Source organism: Leptonychotes weddellii, chromosome 13 (genome assembly GCF_054177405.1).
Source record: "Leptonychotes weddellii isolate Sample4059 chromosome 13, ASM5417740v2, whole genome shotgun sequence".
In the NCBI taxonomy this organism is placed as follows: domain Eukaryota; kingdom Metazoa; phylum Chordata; class Mammalia; order Carnivora; family Phocidae; genus Leptonychotes; species Leptonychotes weddellii.
In genome coordinates, this window is record NC_138381.1 from 62,973,035 (window position 1) to 62,989,418 (window position 16,384).

The window sequence follows — 16,384 nt, forward strand, 5'->3', positions numbered from 1 at the left end:
CCCCCCCCCATTCCGGGCTCCTAGAGCGTAGCCGGAACGCCTCAGCCCGCTCGTCTAGCGAGGCCCACCAACCCGCGTACGCCCCCCTCCTCGGGTCCGAGGGGGACTCGCGAAGCACCTCGGCGCGGAGGCAGGGAACCCGAGCCTCGGAGCGACCCAACCTCTCGTCTCGCTGCGACCCAACCTCTCGTCTCGCTGCCCGGCCGCGCCTGGAACCGGGCGCGGAGACCCAGGCGAACTCAGAGACCGAGCAGAGGAGGACAGAAGCGGCAGGCGGCGGACGTGGCCGCGAAGCGGCGCGCCGGGGTGCAGCGCACCCGCCCCGGAGCAGGGGAACCGCGTCTTCCCTCAAGCCTCGGCTCCAACCCTCGGCGCCTGCCGCCTCCCCAGCCCCGCTGCACCCTCGGCTCAGGGCCCGCACCCGTGATGCCGAGCGGAGCCTCCCGCCTTCCGACCCGCTGAAGAAGCAGTAGCCGCTTGCTCGGGGCCGACGAGACTGTGCGAGCGGATCGTGCTCGGCGGAGGCTCGGGCTGCGGAGCGCGGGGACTTCGGGGGGGGAGGGGGGAGGGACCGCTCTGTCCATGCCCGGGCGCCAGCCACAGCTTTGAAGGGTCTCCTTGCTCGGCCCCTTAGCAGCTCCGCCACGGACTCCGGGAGGCATCGGGAGACGTCCTGGGGCTTCCCACCCGACCCGATCGGACTTAAGAAGGTGATCGCTCTGCTCTCCCTTCCTCCTTCCCGCCTCCTTCCCCCCACTTAACTTTTTGTCTCCACTCGCCCGCAGCTCCGACCCCTCCGCGCAAACCCACCCGCGGCTGTGCCAACCGCCGGAGCATGGGCCCCCCAACACGGCTCCCGGAGGCCCCGCGGCACCGCAAGATGTGAGAGGCCCGGGTCCGGCAGAGCCAGAGCTTCGGGAGAGGAGCTGATAGCCCCCAGCCTCCACACGCCAGGCGAGGTGGCGGTGCGCACTGCGCCCCCGCGGTGCTGAGCGTCCCGGAGCGCCCAACCCGGGGCCGGAACGTTTAGCTGGCCGGAGGCGCGCCGCGGAGAGCAGGCTGTCATGCCCTATTGATCCCCCCGCCCCCTGCCAAGTATGTTTGGGCTGGACCAATTCGAGCCCCAGATCAACAGCAGGAACGCTGGCCAGGGAGAGAGGAACTTTAACGAGGCCGGACTAAGCATGAATGCCCACTTTAAGGCCCCGGCTTTCCACGCGGGGGGACCCCCTGGCCCGGTGGACCCTGCCATGAGCGCGCTGGGCGAGCCCCCGATCTTGAGCATGAACATGGAGCCTTACGGCTTCCACGCGCGTGGCCACTCGGAGTTGCACGCGGGGGGGCTGCAGGCGCAGCCGGTGCACGGATTCTTTGGAGGCCAGCAGCCGCACCACGGCCACCCGGGAGGCCACCACCCCCACCAACATCACCCCCACTTTGGGGGCAACTTCGGCGGCCCGGACCCGGGGGCCTCATGCCTGCACGGGGGTCGCCTACTTGGCTACGGCGGCGCCGCCGGCGGCCTGGGCAGCCAGCCGCCCTTCGCGGAGGGTTATGACCACATGGCGGAGAGCCAGGGGCCGGAGAGCTTCGGCCCGCAGCGACCCGGGAACCTCTCGGACTTCCACAGTTCGGGCGCCTCGGGTCATGCGGTGCCTGCCCCGTGCTTGCCGCTGGACCAGAGCCCTAACCGAGCCGCCTCCTTTCACGGCCTGCCCGCCTCCAGCGGCTCCGATTCCCACAGTCTGGAGCCCCGCAGGGTGGCCAACCAAGGGGCCGTCGACTCGCTGGAATACAATTACCCTGGCGAGGCGCCCTCGGGACATTTCGACATGTTTTCGCCCTCCGATTCCGAGGGGCAGCTGCCTCATTATGCGGCGGGGCGCCAGGTTCCCGGGGGCTCGTTCCCCGGTGCGTCGGCCATGCCCAGAGCTGCAGGCATGGTGGGCTTGTCCAAAATGCACGCCCAGCAGCCGCCGCCGCCGCCGCAACCGCAGCCTCAGCCGCAGCCGCAGCAGCACGGCGTGTTCTTCGAGAGGTTCGGCGGGGCCCGCAAGATGCCCGTGGGGCTGGAGCCGGCAGTAGGCTCCAGGCACCCGCTAATGCAGCCTCCCCAGCAGGCCCCGCCGCCCCCTCCGCAGCAGCCCCCGCAGCCGCCGCAGCAGCCCCAGCCGCAGCCGCAGCCGCAGCCGCCGCCGCCTCCGCCGCCGCCGCCGCCGCCGCCGCCGCCCGGGCTTCTGGTCCGACAAAATTCGTGCCCGCCTGCGCTCCCGCGGCCGCAGCAGGGCGAGGCGGGCACGCCCAGCGGCGGCCTGCAGGACGGGGGCCCCCTGCTGCCCAGCCAGCACGCCCAGTTCGAGTACCCCATCCACCGGCTGGAGAACCGGAGCATGCACCCGTATTCGGAGCCCGTGTTCAACATGCAGCACCCCCCTCCGCAGCAGGCGCCCAACCAGCGGCTGCAGCATTTCGACGCGCCCCCCTACATGAACGTGGCCAAGAGGCCGCGCTTTGACTTCCCGGGCAGCGCGGGAGTGGACCGCTGCGCTTCGTGGAACGGCAGCATGCACAACGGCGCGCTCGACAACCACCTCTCGCCCTCCGCCTATTCGGGCCTGCCCGGCGAGTTCACGCCGCCCGTGCCCGACAGCTTCCCCTCAGGGCCAGCCCTGCAGCATCCGGCCCCGGACCACCAGTCCCTGCAGCCGCAGCAGCAACACCAGCAGCCCCAGCAGCAGCAGCGCCAAAACGCGGCCCTCATGATTAAGCAGATGGCGTCGCGGAATCAGCAGCAGCGGCTGCGCCAGCCCAACCTTGCCCAGCTAGGCCACCCCGGGGACGTGGGCCAGGGCGGCCTGGTACACAGCGGCCCGGTGGGCGGCTTGGCCCAGGCGAACTTTGAGCGCGAAAGCGCGGGCGCGGGGCGCCTGGGCACCTTCGAGCAGCCGGCGCCTCACTTGGCGCAGGAGAGCGCGTGGTTCCCAGGGCCGCACCCGCCGCCGGGGGACCTGCTGCCCCGCAGGATGGGCGGCTCGGGCCTGCCGGCTGACTGCGGCCCGCACGACCCGGGCCTGGCGCCGCCCCCTCCCCCCGGGGGCTCGGGCGTGCTGTTCCGTGGCCCTCTGCAGGAGCCGCTGAGGATGCCCGGAGAGGGCCACGTGCCCGCGCTGCCCTCCCCCGGCCTGCAGTTCGGGGCCAGCCTGGCGGGTCTGGGCCAACTGCAGTCGCCCGGGTCTGGGGTGGGGCTGCCCAGCGCTCCCTCCGAGCGCCGGCCCCCGCCGCCGGATTTCACGGCACCAGCGCTCGGGGGCCAGCCCGGCTTCCCGTTCAGCGCGGCGACCCGGCAGGCCACGCCGCACAGCGGCCCAGGCGTGAACTCGCCCCCGAGCGCGGGCGGGGGCGGCGGCAGCACGGGAGGCGGCGGCGGCGGCGGCGGCGGCGGCGGCGGGGGCGCCTATCCGCCGCAGCCTGATTTCCAGCCCAGCCAGCGCGCCTCGGCCAGTAAGCTGGGCGCGCTGTCGCTGGGCTCCTTCAACAAGCCCAGCTCCAAGGACAACCTGTTCGGCCAGAGCTGCCTGGCTGCACTCTCCACTGCCTGCCAGAACATGATCGCCAGCCTCGGGGCCCCCAACCTCAACGTGACCTTCAACAAGAAGAACCCGCCCGAGGGCAAGAGGAAACTGAGCCAGAACGAGACCGACGGCGCGGCTGTGGCCGGCAACCCGGGCTCGGATTACTTCCCCGGAGGGACTGCCCCTGGGGCCCCAGGGCCTGCAGGCCCGTCGGGGACTAGTAACAGCGGCTCCAAAGCCTCAGGGCCAACCAACGCACCCAACCAGGGGGATGGCACCAGCCTCTCCCCAAACTACACCCTGGAGTCAACGTCCGGGAACGACGGCAAGCCGGTCCCCGGGGGCGGAGGTCGGGGACGCGGTCGAAGAAAAAGGGACAGTGGTCACGTGAGCCCCGGGACCTTCTTCGACAAATACTCGGCAGCGCCAGACAGCGGGGGTGCGCCTGGGGTGAGCCCCGGGCAGCAGCAGGCGCCAGGCGCAGCCGTCGGGACAAACTCCACCAGCGAGGCTCGCGGGGCTCCTACGCCCCACGACAAAGCGCTCACGTCGCCGTCGTGGGGGAAAGGGGCCGAGTTGCTCCTGGGGGACCAGCCGGACCTCATGGCTTCCCTGGACGGCGGGGCCAAGTCGGACGGTAGTTCCCCACACGTGGGCGAGTTTGCCTCGGACGAGGTGAGCACCAGCTACGCCAACGAGGACGAGGTGTCATCCAGCTCCGACAACCCCCCAGCCCTGGCCAAAGCGAGTAGGAGCCCCCTGGTGACAGGCTCGCCCAAACTCCCTCCGCGTGGGGTGGGCGCTGGGGAACACGGACCTAAGGCGCCCCCGCCCCCGCTCGGCCTGGGCATCATGTCTACCTCTACCTCCACCCCTGACAGCTACGGCGGCGGGGGCACGGGCCACCCTGGCACCCCGGGCCTGGAGCAGGTCCGGACCCCAACGAGCAGCAGCGGGGCACCACCCCCGGATGAGATCCACCCCCTGGAGATCCTCCAGGCGCAGATCCAGCTGCAGAGGCAGCAGTTCAGCATCTCTGAGGACCAGCCCCTGGGGCTCAAGGGTGGCAAGAAGGGTGAGTGTGCCGTTGGGTCCTCGGGCACGCAGAATGGCGACAGCGAGCTGGGCAGCTGCTGCTCCGAGGCGGTCAAGAGCGCCATGAGCACCATCGACCTGGACTCGCTGATGGCGGAGCACAGCGCCACCTGGTACATGCCCGCCGACAAGGCCTTGGTGGACGGCGCGGACGATGACAAGACGCTGGCACCTTGGGAGAAGGCCAAACCCCAGAACCCCAACAGCAAAGAAGGTATATGCGCTTGTTCCCTTCTCATCTCCCCCAGACCCGTCCCCACCCCCACTGCAGGCCTTAGCTTGGCCTGGAGTCCTCCATGGGAGGGGACGATCCCTTGGGGTTAGGAGGGCGCGGGCCCTCTTAATGCCCAGCTCAGAGCTGGATACCCTCCCTTTGGTTACAGCAGGGGCTCTGTGGGCCCATCTCCCACTTCCACCCCCCACCCCCACGTGATGCCAGGTGGATTGTAGTTCCTCACCGAGGTAGGAACTTAGATGGTAGCCCTGTGGGGATTATTTCAGAGTCCCTTCACCAAGTTTTAGCTGCGTTGCCGCGTGCTCAGAGGACAGGGCAGGCCCCTTTCCTTTCACACCAAGACCCCTCCTCACCCTTAACACTCAGGCTGGTTCCACTTTGCAGGAGTTGTGTGCCTGCACCCCCCTCCCCCCTTTCCTGGCAGGACACCTGGGAAGTTGTGTTAATAACCTTCCCACCTTTTCCTAGTCAGCCAACCTCCAGCCTGAGTTCCCTTCCATGTGCCAGCATCTTTAGAGAGAAAAAAAAAGTTACCAGGCCCTGGTGACAGCAGCAGCACTCAGAGGCAACGCCTAATTTGACAGTTGTTTCTAATGAATAGCTGTTTTGTCTCTTCTTAGCTATTAGGGTTTCACTGGAAACCTGGAGACCTGTCTGGTTGTAGGAGGCAGGCAGGCTTTTCCCGGTGGCATCTCCTTGACATTTGGGTGGGGGGTGCTGGGGCTGGGGTGGGGTCTGCTTGGCAGAGACCGGACCGCTCAGCCAGGGCATCATTTGTGTATAGGGATATGGATATATGTTCTTAAGACACAAAGGACCGCGTTTGTCAATATCTCGCCTGGCTTTGGTGACAGATGTCTGGTCCCAGCTCTTGTTTGCATTCTAAGCACTCCCTCCCCACCAGGCCTGGAGGCCTTTAAGGTGGGTGGGATGGGGGGTTAGCAAAGGGACCTCCATTGCAGTTAAAGTAGTAACAGTTTTGTTTTGAACCGAAAGAGGACTGGACTGCAGTAGATAACCGTTTCATTTTAACGGGGGGCCTTTCTTTTTTTCACAGAAAATTGCTTCTTAAAATTAGGTAACATCATGCCTCTCCACCCCCGCCCCCCCCCCCCACCAATTCCTACCTTTTTCTTTTAAACCCTAGATGGCCTTCCCTAGGTTTCACGGGGGCTGAATATTACCAGGGAACCAGCGGCTGCTGATTGAACCCTGTCTAAAAAAAATAGACGTCCCCTGATTCTTGCTCTCTCTTAGAGTTCTTCTCCTCTGTCTTCGTGGGCCTGGGCCTCCTGCCTCTGGCTTTAAGGTGCGGGTAGCTTTTAGGAGAATGGGCTGGAGGAGGAGGAAGGAGGAGGGGGGAGGGGAAGGGAGGCCCCGGAGTTGGGTGGCTCAGAACTCGGGGCTTTCACCGCTGCCGTCCTGGGTAGCGTTCCCGCTTAGGTTTTTCTAATTCATGAATGCAGCCTCCCTGCTTTTCTCTTTGTTCGCCTACTGCCCAGCCCGGGACGCTGCTCTCATTTGAAGCCTGCTGTTTAGCATGCACGGCAGACGCTGCGGCCAGCATCAGCATTCTCCAGGCTTCTCCCAGGCAAGGCCATAAATTGGTTAGTTTGGGACCCTCCGCTTCTTCTCCCTGGTTTTTACCACCCCCCCCCCCATCCTTTTTAAAATGGACTTGGACACAGCATCCTGCTTGCCCGGCTCCCGGGCCCCCCCTCCCATCCCTAGTCTCTTTTATTTTCTTGTACACAACGTCTCGATCCTACCCCGATCGATAGCTGGTTAGCACAAATCCCAGCCCCTGTCACTTCTACCTGGCTTGGCCTGGCTGCCCCTCCCCCTCCTCCCCTCCCCCATCCCAGTAATTAAGAACATATTGGCCAAAATAGGGTGAGAAAAGTTTTTTAAAAACCCCTGATTTTGAGAATTAATAAAGAAAAACCAGTAGCCCTCAGCCTGCGAGTCTTCTGAAGGGCCTTCGTAGATTAGGTAGAGAGGAATTGAGTGGTTTTAAGATTTTTTTAAAGGTGTCACAGGTCCCCCAATCTCCTTTCCAGAAAAAAAAAAAGATGCAGGCTATGAATGAAGAGATGTCATTAAAGATACGTTTTGTTTTGTTTGTTTCATTATCACAGTCAGAAGAGCGAAAATATTTTTTTGGAAACAGATGCTAGTCACTTGAGGGTTGATTCCCCCTGTAAGCTAAAGGCAGCCTTCCCTTGCACAGAGGGGAGGAGGGGGGGACAGGGGCTTCCTTCGGAGACGGGGACAGGCTGCACGGCTGGCCTCCTTAGCAGCATCACAGGGACACCCACTTGACCTCCTTTGTTTTCCACTCTGTGATGTGGGAAGGACAGTTTCCTAGATAAAGCCCCGAATTGAGGTCACTCACAGCTTCTGCAGCCTTGGGGCTGCTAGTTAAGGCTTTATAAGGTATCTGCATCCGATTCCTGCTCCCTTACTGGTAGTAAATTAGGATGATTAAACTTTTCATTATGATAACACCCTGCAGTTCCATCTGCACATGTTGTATAAATAGGTACGCAGAGCCTTCAACAGCCCCCCAGTCCCCTGGCTGAAAATCAGCGAAGTGTGCCACTTCAAAATAGAGGCAAAAAAAAATTTTAAAGTACAACGATCTGCTTGTCCTTAAACACATGCCCGTGGGCCTGTTGGCCACGAATTGGGGTGTCCAGCAGCTTCAAACATACCTTCTGGAGGTCCCAGCCCCCAGCCAGCACCTTCTCTCCCACCCCCTTTCAGGCAAAGCCCGTTTTTGTAATGATATTTTATTTTGTCACGCCGTAAAACACGCCAGTACTAATGTGATTAAATATTAACACCGTTTCTGAAATTCTTCGCTCCGATGACAAAGTACGAGTCGGTATTTAACAAAATGATCTGTGCTCGGATTGGTGAGAACTGATCAGTCTTCAGACCCGCACAAGCCATGTAGTCAGTGGGACGTGCCCAGATTGTCTTATGGGGTTTAGATGTCCTTTCGAGGGGAGGGAACTCAAATGGCAAGTTGTAGTTCTGGCAAAGGCCAGGCCAGAATCACGTGTGATGATTGATTTTTTTTTTTTTTTAAAACCAGGTAACCGGGTCTTCTCCAAATTAGGCTTCTCCTGACTTCTTAACCCACCCAACAACTTTTATATAATGAAACTCCTCATCTCATCTTGAGGTTCTGTTTGCACAAAGTTGGGGGCAGGGGCGGGGAAGGGTGAGGTTGTGGGGGCGGGGGGGAAGAAAAACCAGCTTGAGTTTGGCCCTATTCAGACATCCATTAGATCAGTGAGGATGACATGAATTTGAGAGGAGTTGGCAAAACCGTCCACCTATCCTGGTAATAGGTGTGTGGCCGTGGAGAAATTCCAAAACTGACAGAGAAGGAGAAAAAATGGGGCATTGTAGATAAGAGGGTATTAAGTCTGAAAAAGTACGTTCCCCCCCCCTCCTGCCCCTGACGATTTTCAAAATTTGAATTAACTGTGTTCTGTAATAAGTTGACCCTTGCCAAACTTCCATTCCGTGGCTTGTTCCCGGTCCTGAAATCCGGAGCGGTCTAGAAACGTTCCTTCACACACATTGAAATAGGAGAGGGCTCCGTGTACGGCGTGCATGCAATCCTGCCCTTTTTGGAAGTATGATATTTTTACAGTGATGCGGGAGAAATTTTTGGAATTTCATGCCTCTCCGAGTGTGCTGGTCGGAACTCAGTAAGCAGTGCTGAGAAATAGTGGGCAGGCAGGATTTGGACACTGAGTTTCCTTTGACGTGGGGGCAGGCTTGGGGGAGGAGGGAGGCCCCAGGGCTGCTTTCCTGAGTAGTTTCCCTCACTCCCCACGGCATGGAGAGAATTTTTTCGGCTCACTCAGACTTGTTTTGGGAGGGCAAGGAGCCTTGCCTTTCCATTTCCCTGCAGAATCACCCAGCGAGGGCCGCATGCCTTCATGTGACTTTTGTGCCTCCGGAAGATTGTAACCCAAAACTTCGCAGGTGTTAATCAGGGGTAATGTAAACAGATAGGAGCCCCCTTTGTGCAGCTGACGTCCCAGCCTGCTTGCTCCCTGACTAGTCCGGGACGTACTATTACTGTTCGTTGGTGCTTGTTTAATATTTCATGGCTGTAATAAACCTGTCTCCTTTGCCCGCCTCCCGGCATAAAACCCCAGCCTAGCGCACATCTGCAATTATACATTTCTGCTAAATATTAATAAAGGACACGGATTTTTAAGGGTTTGAAGCTTATCGGTGTTGAACTTGTTAATGGCTTCCACCGCTGGATTTTTCTGGCTGTTTTGATTTTAAAGAAGCCACTGCCTTCTGATATATCATGTAGACCTATATTCTTTCCTATGTGTATGTATATATGTAAATATATAAATATATACAATTTTCGTAGATGGAAGGGCTTTCCTCAAGGATGGCTTTCTTTAATATAAATTCATTTACATTTCTTGTGAGGCCCTTCAGACCGGAAGTAAGGGGCTTTTGAAATGTACTTCTGTTTTATTGAGGTTTCTAGGAAGGGAGTGAGGGCTGGTTAATCTAATATCTCTTTCTAGCAATGAAATTCTATGGTTCCTGATATGATTTTGTTTGCCTGACAGAGGTATTTAAATTTCCACAAAGAATCTTAATAGGTCCTGAAAAATAGATCCTGCCCTTGCCAAGAAGTTACCTGATACTCTCTACTGATATAAAATATACATCTTTAATAAACAGTCCGGGAGGACCAGGTGAAATTGGAGGAAGGAAATTCTTCCCACTCTGGCGGGACAAACTTGAGTGGATCCTTGGGATTTCACAGGATCTCCTGAATTCACTCCGCACTGGAGGATAGAGCAAAATCACCTTTCTCTCCACTTGAGGGACAATCACGTAGGGTCACGTTCTTTGCACAGGGAGTGATCTGCTTTGCCAAAGGCACTTAGGAGGTAAATACTCCTGGTAAGGAATACTGTTATTTACCTCTGGTTAATTTTAGAGAATAAAAAGCTATAGCTTTTATGTCATGGGATTGAATATCCAGGAAGGGTGCAGGGGCAACCAGGCCTCCCAGCAAATTGCAGTATAAAACCCCAAACCTTCTGATGTCAGAGGGGACCTGGGTCTGTCCGCCCCTCTCCCCATAACCCAGTGGGTGTACCTTATGTCCTTCCCTCTCTGTCCTCCCTTTTTATTCCACCCAAATATTCGGCCTGGAGGGTCTGGAATAACCAGCTTCATCATTTTGACTCAAGTCGGGATTTTGACTTGCTGAGCGATGTGTTTGTTTTAGGACCATGTCTATTTTTAGGCCCAACTTGGGTGGACAGATTTGAGTGTGGGTTTTGATTGCTGGTGGCGGAGATGTTGGTATATACATGAGTGCGTGATTGAGAAGAGAGACATTTGGTGGAAATTTTTCAAGCTCCCTCACCTTCTCGAACCCACGGAAGCCAAAGGATGTGGTCTGGGGGCCCGACTTGAAAGAGTGTGGCCAAGGTGGGTGTTGGCCCTGGGTCTGCCTGTAGCCCACCAGAGGAAAGCAGGGCCCCTTTGCGATTCAGTGTGTGTGAAGGAGCCACCCCCACCTTCCCCATGCCCCACCCCAGCACAAGCACATATACATATGCATGGCCAAGTATATTTCCATCAAATCATCCAGCCACTCCTCCACTTTACCCTTAATCTGCTTTCCCAAGGCAAGTGGGGAAAGGAGCTAAACCTTCAGTCTTAATGGTGTTAGCTGACAGGTTCTGATTCTGTAAAGGACTGAATGAGCGCAAGTCCTAAAAATAGACGGAGGATTTTGAAGATCCTAATTATGAAATCTCGGCCTCCCGGGCCTCCTGGGCTGTGGGTGACTTTGATCTGGAGTATTTTGGTAGCAGACGCATATCGCCCCTTGCTGGGTTTTGTGCGTGAGCGTGCGTGGAGGTGTCTCGCTGGCTGAGTTCAGCTGACACCACTCTCCAGCCAGGAGAGGAATCTTTGAATCAGTGCCCACCGCCCCCTTCCCCCTCCTCCTCTCCCTCCCCTCCCCCTCCCAGTTGTGGGAAGCGGACACTGCTTCTCATTTATGGAAATTCCTCTCCTTCATTGTAATCTTTTGGTACCAACATGGAGGAGCCGACGGCGGGCTTTCGAATTAGTCACAGCCTTGCCTTCGGGGACCCTCTGTGTCCTGATGCACAACAGCTCAGCTGACAGTCCCCAACTCAGCGCCACGCGGGGCCCTGAGAAACTGTGAAGGGGACCCGAAGGAAGAGATGATGGTTCTGGGACCCTGGCACCTTTTGCCCGATGGGTAGCCCAGCGAGGAGGGGGGCCCTGAGCATTTTCTGATGCCTTGCAGTGACTTGACAAGAGGCACGAGTATGAGGGAGAAGGTGGCCTCCGTGTCACAGCGTGTGTTATCAGGGCACAACAATTCCAAACTTACTCTGTGACCAGGATGGAAAGGCAGAGTGCAGTGACATTGACTTGAGTGGGGAGGGCTGTTTGAGGGACAGCATTCTCACGGGGTGTAATTCTGATAGGACACCGAGGCCCGCTTTGTTTGCTGGCCTGCATTTTAATCAGCGGCCTCCAAGGTTTAGGATGCAAAGGAAGGGTCTGCTCCAACATGATGTTTGCCCAGGAAGGACCCCGGAGATGAGGCAGGGGAGAAACTTGCCACAGGTTTCCTTGCGCCTTGAAATCCGAGGGGCTGTTTTGGGGTTCTTGATAGCTTTGAGCTCTGGCCCGATGAGACCATGTTGGACTGCCCCCCCGCCCCGCCGGTACCTACTGAGTGTGTGTGGGGGTCCGTCATAGCTATGGCATCATCCCAAATTCTCGTTCTCCCTCCTGGCTGAAAAAACTCTATTCTTGCAAAGCTGGATCAGAGAGAGAACTTTATAGCGATCATGTGCGTATCCTTCTACGATTTGCACATCATCGTATGGATCAAAATGCCCCTTTAAACATAAAGGAATTGAATTGAACAGTTTGGAGGTCTGAGTGCATTCACAATAACCAGTTGGCTCTCTCTGCATGTCCCAGAAGGAACATGTGACACGGAATAGATTTGTCCAATAAAGGGGAAAACCCTCAGCAAACATCCTAACACAAACTCACCTTGTAGGAAAGCAGGTTTTTAGTGTTCCGATCTTTATTATTATTATTTTTAAAGATTTTATTTATTTATTTGACAGAGAGAGAGACAGCGAGAGAGGGAACACAAGCAGGGGGAGTGGGAGAGGGAGAAGCAGGCCTCCCGCTGAGCGGGGAGCCTGATGCGGGGCTCGATCCCAGGACCCTGGGATCATGACTTGAGCCGAAGGCAGACGCTTAATGACTGAGCCACCCAGGTGCCCTGAATGTTCCGATCTTTAAAGCTCAGGGGTCCAGCAAACTCTGCCTGTCCCACTTCCCTAATTGCTGCTAGGATCCACCATATGACCCAAAGCTTCTGTCTTCCTTCCCACCTTCCACCTCTCTGTAGAAGATCTTGGGCTCCTCGTGAACTGTTTGTCCCTGGGATTCCGATCCCTCCAGTGGTCCCTGGTTTTCTGGGCTGCAGGCTGACTTATCTGTGCCAGTGTTTGGTTTGGGCAAAGGAAATGTGCTGGACAGTGCTTTAGGGAAACGGGGAGACCCTTGGGCAAAGCCGTATTTGGGGCCCATGGCTGTGGACGTCTTTGGAAAGTCGAGGGCTTTGAAGAACCCCCCAACCCCCCTCCCAGAGGGAACCAGGTCTTGCTTTTATTCGGCATGTCTCAAAAACTAATCTCCACGGTTACTCAGCAGTAGACAGCGATTGTCATGCCTTTGGAGGAAGTGCAGACTAACTTTGGTGCTGAGGCACTTGGCCGCCCCCACGTTCCCCATTTCCCTCTTCCAGCAGCCTGTCTTGGGAGAACAAAGTGGCTCCTAGATGCGTTCGATTCTGAGGATATCAAATTAGGCTTTCTTTCTCGTTGCTGATAATGATTTAAAAAGTGTTTGGGCACCAAGATTTAATTTGATCTGAAAGCTCGGGTCTGATGTCACTGGAGCAAACCCCGGTCTTGGGCCCTTCTGATCAGCTGGCTTTACGTGGCGTGCCTGGGGGAACCCGTCTGCCCCAGAGTTGAGGGCCCCAGTGCAGCGTTCTGGTTGTATTTGGGAGCTCTTGGAACGGGAGGTGACAGTTAATGTGTGAACCTCTCCATACACACTTGCACACGCATGGATGCATGTGCATGCACGCACACACACACACACACACACACACAAATACCCTGCTCCCTGTTCATCCAGTCATCCAGGGCAGGGTGGGATGTCAAAAAGATAGGACCCTTTTTCAGTTACCGTGAAGCAGTGTTTTCAAATGCCCTTGGATCTTGGAACACATGTATTGTCGAATGATTGGCAATGACCACCAGGAATAAAATAGTTCTGAGGGACCATCTTATGATCAGAGAGGGGGTGGGGAGTCCGAAGAAAACATAGCCTGCTTTGAAATCTCCAAAGCTCAGCCTTCCAGAGAAAGTGAGGGGTTGGTTGGGAACTCACTGAGAAGTAAGCGGGCTCTACCCCGGCCGTGTGGGCTGTTTGAAAAGTCCTTGCGAATGTTAGGGCCCGAGGCCTGACGTGTATATTCTGCTCTTTTCCTGTGAGCTGGAAGGCAGAGAGAAAAACACCCCTCGTTGGGAAGACTGAGATTGGGGTGCGGTTTATTTTCTGGGGGCCGAGGGAAGGGGTAGTAGAGGGGTGGGTGGAGCAGGGAAGAAGTATGTCCATATGAATCAGAATGTTATTTACCAATACTTGGGGTTTCAGGAGTGGCAGATAATTTCTAAATGTGGAAGTCATTTATATCACACTTCCTGGGCGAGGCTGGGGGTGAGCGAATTGCTTGGGGGCTGTCGTCGGCCATCGCAAAAGCACGCAAAGTTATGGTTTGAGCTTCCCCATGACCGCAGATTTTTGGGGGAGAATGTAGATGTGGAAGACCCAGCATGGGACTGAGGACCGAATGGTGCGTCTGTTAACAATCAGAGCCCAATTTTGTTTAGATAGTGGCCGAGGCAGACGCACGGGGTGTGGGGGGTGGGGGTGGGGTTGAAGACCCAGATGGGCCCTGGGTGGGTCAAGGCCTTGTAATGTGCCTGTGGCCACCTTCTCCTGCAGAGGAGTTGGCCCCATGTGGCCTGTTGCAGATGTACCAAGTTTCGCAGATGAGCCCAGACCTTTCCATTAAAGAGGGGTGATGGGGGTGGGAGAAAGGAGTGACCTTTCCCCTGGTGACCCCATAAGGTGACCACTGAGGCTTCCCTCCCAACACCCAGCCACTTTGGGGATAATCTTGCCTTTCACAGACCTTGCAGGCAGGTCCCACCGCTTTGAAACGCAAGCAGCGCCCTCCTACACAATGTATATTTTTTTCCTTTTTCTGAATGGTAGGCAAAAACGGAACGAAAGTAAGTGATGAATTCAGCAACAGGAAGATTTCCCTGACTCGAGATAAGCCAAGTGTGGAAAGGAGCTGCAGACATTCGGGTCTCCTTTCTCTTCCTCTTCGGGAGACCCCCGGTCTAGCCATCAGCAGCCTGGAGTGCTTTTGTAGGGAGGCCTAATGGGCTCAAAACAAATTGACCATTTTCATCCCCTGCAATGTAACTTTTGGTGGTTGTTTAGTATTTGAGGGAAGGGAGGCTGTGGCCCAAAATTTGGCTTTTTTAAACAAGAGCAATTTCACGATCCTTATGCCGTGACTATTTCTAAATTGTCTGGGCATAAAGCTTTGGATGCCTTTTGCCGGTTTCTGCTCGTGCATGCACACGCACATAAGAGCGCGAGCGCGCACACACACACACACACACACACACACAGGCCTGAGAAGTCTTCATAAGAAATGAAAAAATAAATGGGTTTCTTCCCCCCCCAAAAGAAGCTCATACAAAGTTTTGGCTCCTTTCAGTTTTAAGTAGAAGCTTATTGATCTCAGTGTGGTCAATTTTTGCCGAATTTGTAATCCTGTTAGGCCTCTGGGAGAGGCATGATTAATTTACTTGTACATTTCACTATTTGGGGTCAGTTTAGTTAATAAGCATTTATTTTGTGCTCAGTGTGAGAAGCATTTTGCTGGGATTACAATTGTTGGGGGTGTGTGCGTGTGCACGCGGGCGCATGCGTGCGGGCCCGTGAGGCTGAACATGAACGCTAAGGGGCCCAGCTCCCCTGAGGTGGAATAAAGACCCCCACTTGCAGTTCCCACCACCTCCCCAGGACAGGAAGAGAGAGGCAAGTGGCCCCTTCAGCCATCACTTATCGGGAAGGAGGGAGAAAAAGCCCAATTGTCCAGCAAACCCAGCCTCCCAGAGCCTTGGAGACAGCCAAAGAACGTGGGTTTCCTCCTGGTACCTTGGTCCCTGGAAAGTTTTCGAGCATACTTCTTAATTGACTGGGAGCTGAGCACTGACATGGAGAAGACTTAAGAATTGTAAACCTTTTTGGAGCACCCTCCATGCCGCTGCCGGACAAACAGTAGTGCTGGGATGTGCGCGCGCGGAACTTCTAGAGAAACGCATGGCTTGACTTCCAAAGAAGGAAGAAAAAGTATGCGTATGTCTTGAAAGCTGGGACAAGGGAAAACAGAGCCAAACAGCCCGCAGCTTTGGCCTCTCCGAACACGGAGTCTCAAAAAGGGGAGCTTATGTCATTTTGATGGTGCGGGCTCTTCGGCCCCAGCGTCTCCGGGTACCCCCCTCTTCCTCCCTGGGTTCCCCACAGCCTTCCTGTCTCTCTGCATCCAGATGATGGGTTAAAATTCCACTTCCATTATGATCGGCTTTTTTTTCTTTTTAAAGACGGGTGTTGGCCATCACGGTTTTCGAGAGAATGATTTCCCGAACACCCCCCCGGCCCCCCATTTGCTTCATTCCACGCACATTAGTTTCCATGGAGGCCTTGCCTTTGCGGAGCGAGGGCAGGACAGAGTATTTTCGGCGCCGAGCCAGCTTGAAATGAAACTGAGTCACTGAGGAAAGGGGCATTTGGAGAGATGAGGATACAATTTCTTTTTTTATGTGGGCCCGTTAAAGTCTAATGTACATTGGTGTCTGGCCTTAAATTTGGAGAGGGTCTTTATCTAACCCTTAAAACTAGAGTCGTTTCCTGTAATTACAACACCCCAGGCTAGACCACTAAATCTTCCAGAAGCTCATCTGGAAGACGGTGGCGGGGGAGGTGGGAAGACAGAGGGGGTGCACACCTGTTACCTCTTTCGGCTATAATTATGACATTTCTGGACTCCTGGTTTGAAAGGAAGAATTCAGGGACCCAGCAATGCCGGAAGAGAGCGGCCTGAGGCGTCCTGGCTCCGCAGCAAAATCCCAGCCACCTCCCTGCCCGCGCCCCCCTTCCCCCCCACAGCTCTGTGCCCATCACAGTCCCTGCATCTCTTTAATGAATTAATTTAGCTCCCCGACATTTGGTATTAAGTAAGTAGCTATTTTGGGAA

The 16,384-nt window shown here is 56.3% G+C and overlaps 1 protein-coding gene across 3 annotated transcripts in view; it reads left to right on the forward strand.

Moving 5' to 3' along the window:
• The first annotated feature begins 184 nt into the window (after positions 1 to 184).
• MN1 (MN1 proto-oncogene, transcriptional regulator) overlaps positions 185 to 16,384 on the forward strand; it is a 46,815-nt gene continuing 30,615 nt past the window's right edge. The window contains exons 1-2 of one of the 3 annotated variants that reach the window (XM_081801919.1): positions 185 to 710; positions 786 to 4,881. In XM_081801919.1, the coding sequence (XP_081658045.1) occupies positions 1,098 to 4,881 (3,784 nt within the window). In that variant the 5' untranslated portion in view covers positions 185 to 710; positions 786 to 1,097. Of the gene's footprint in view, positions 4,882 to 8,002; positions 9,762 to 16,384 lie in introns of those variants that run through there. The other 2 variants (XM_081801921.1, XM_081801918.1) reach the window with 2 other exon arrangements.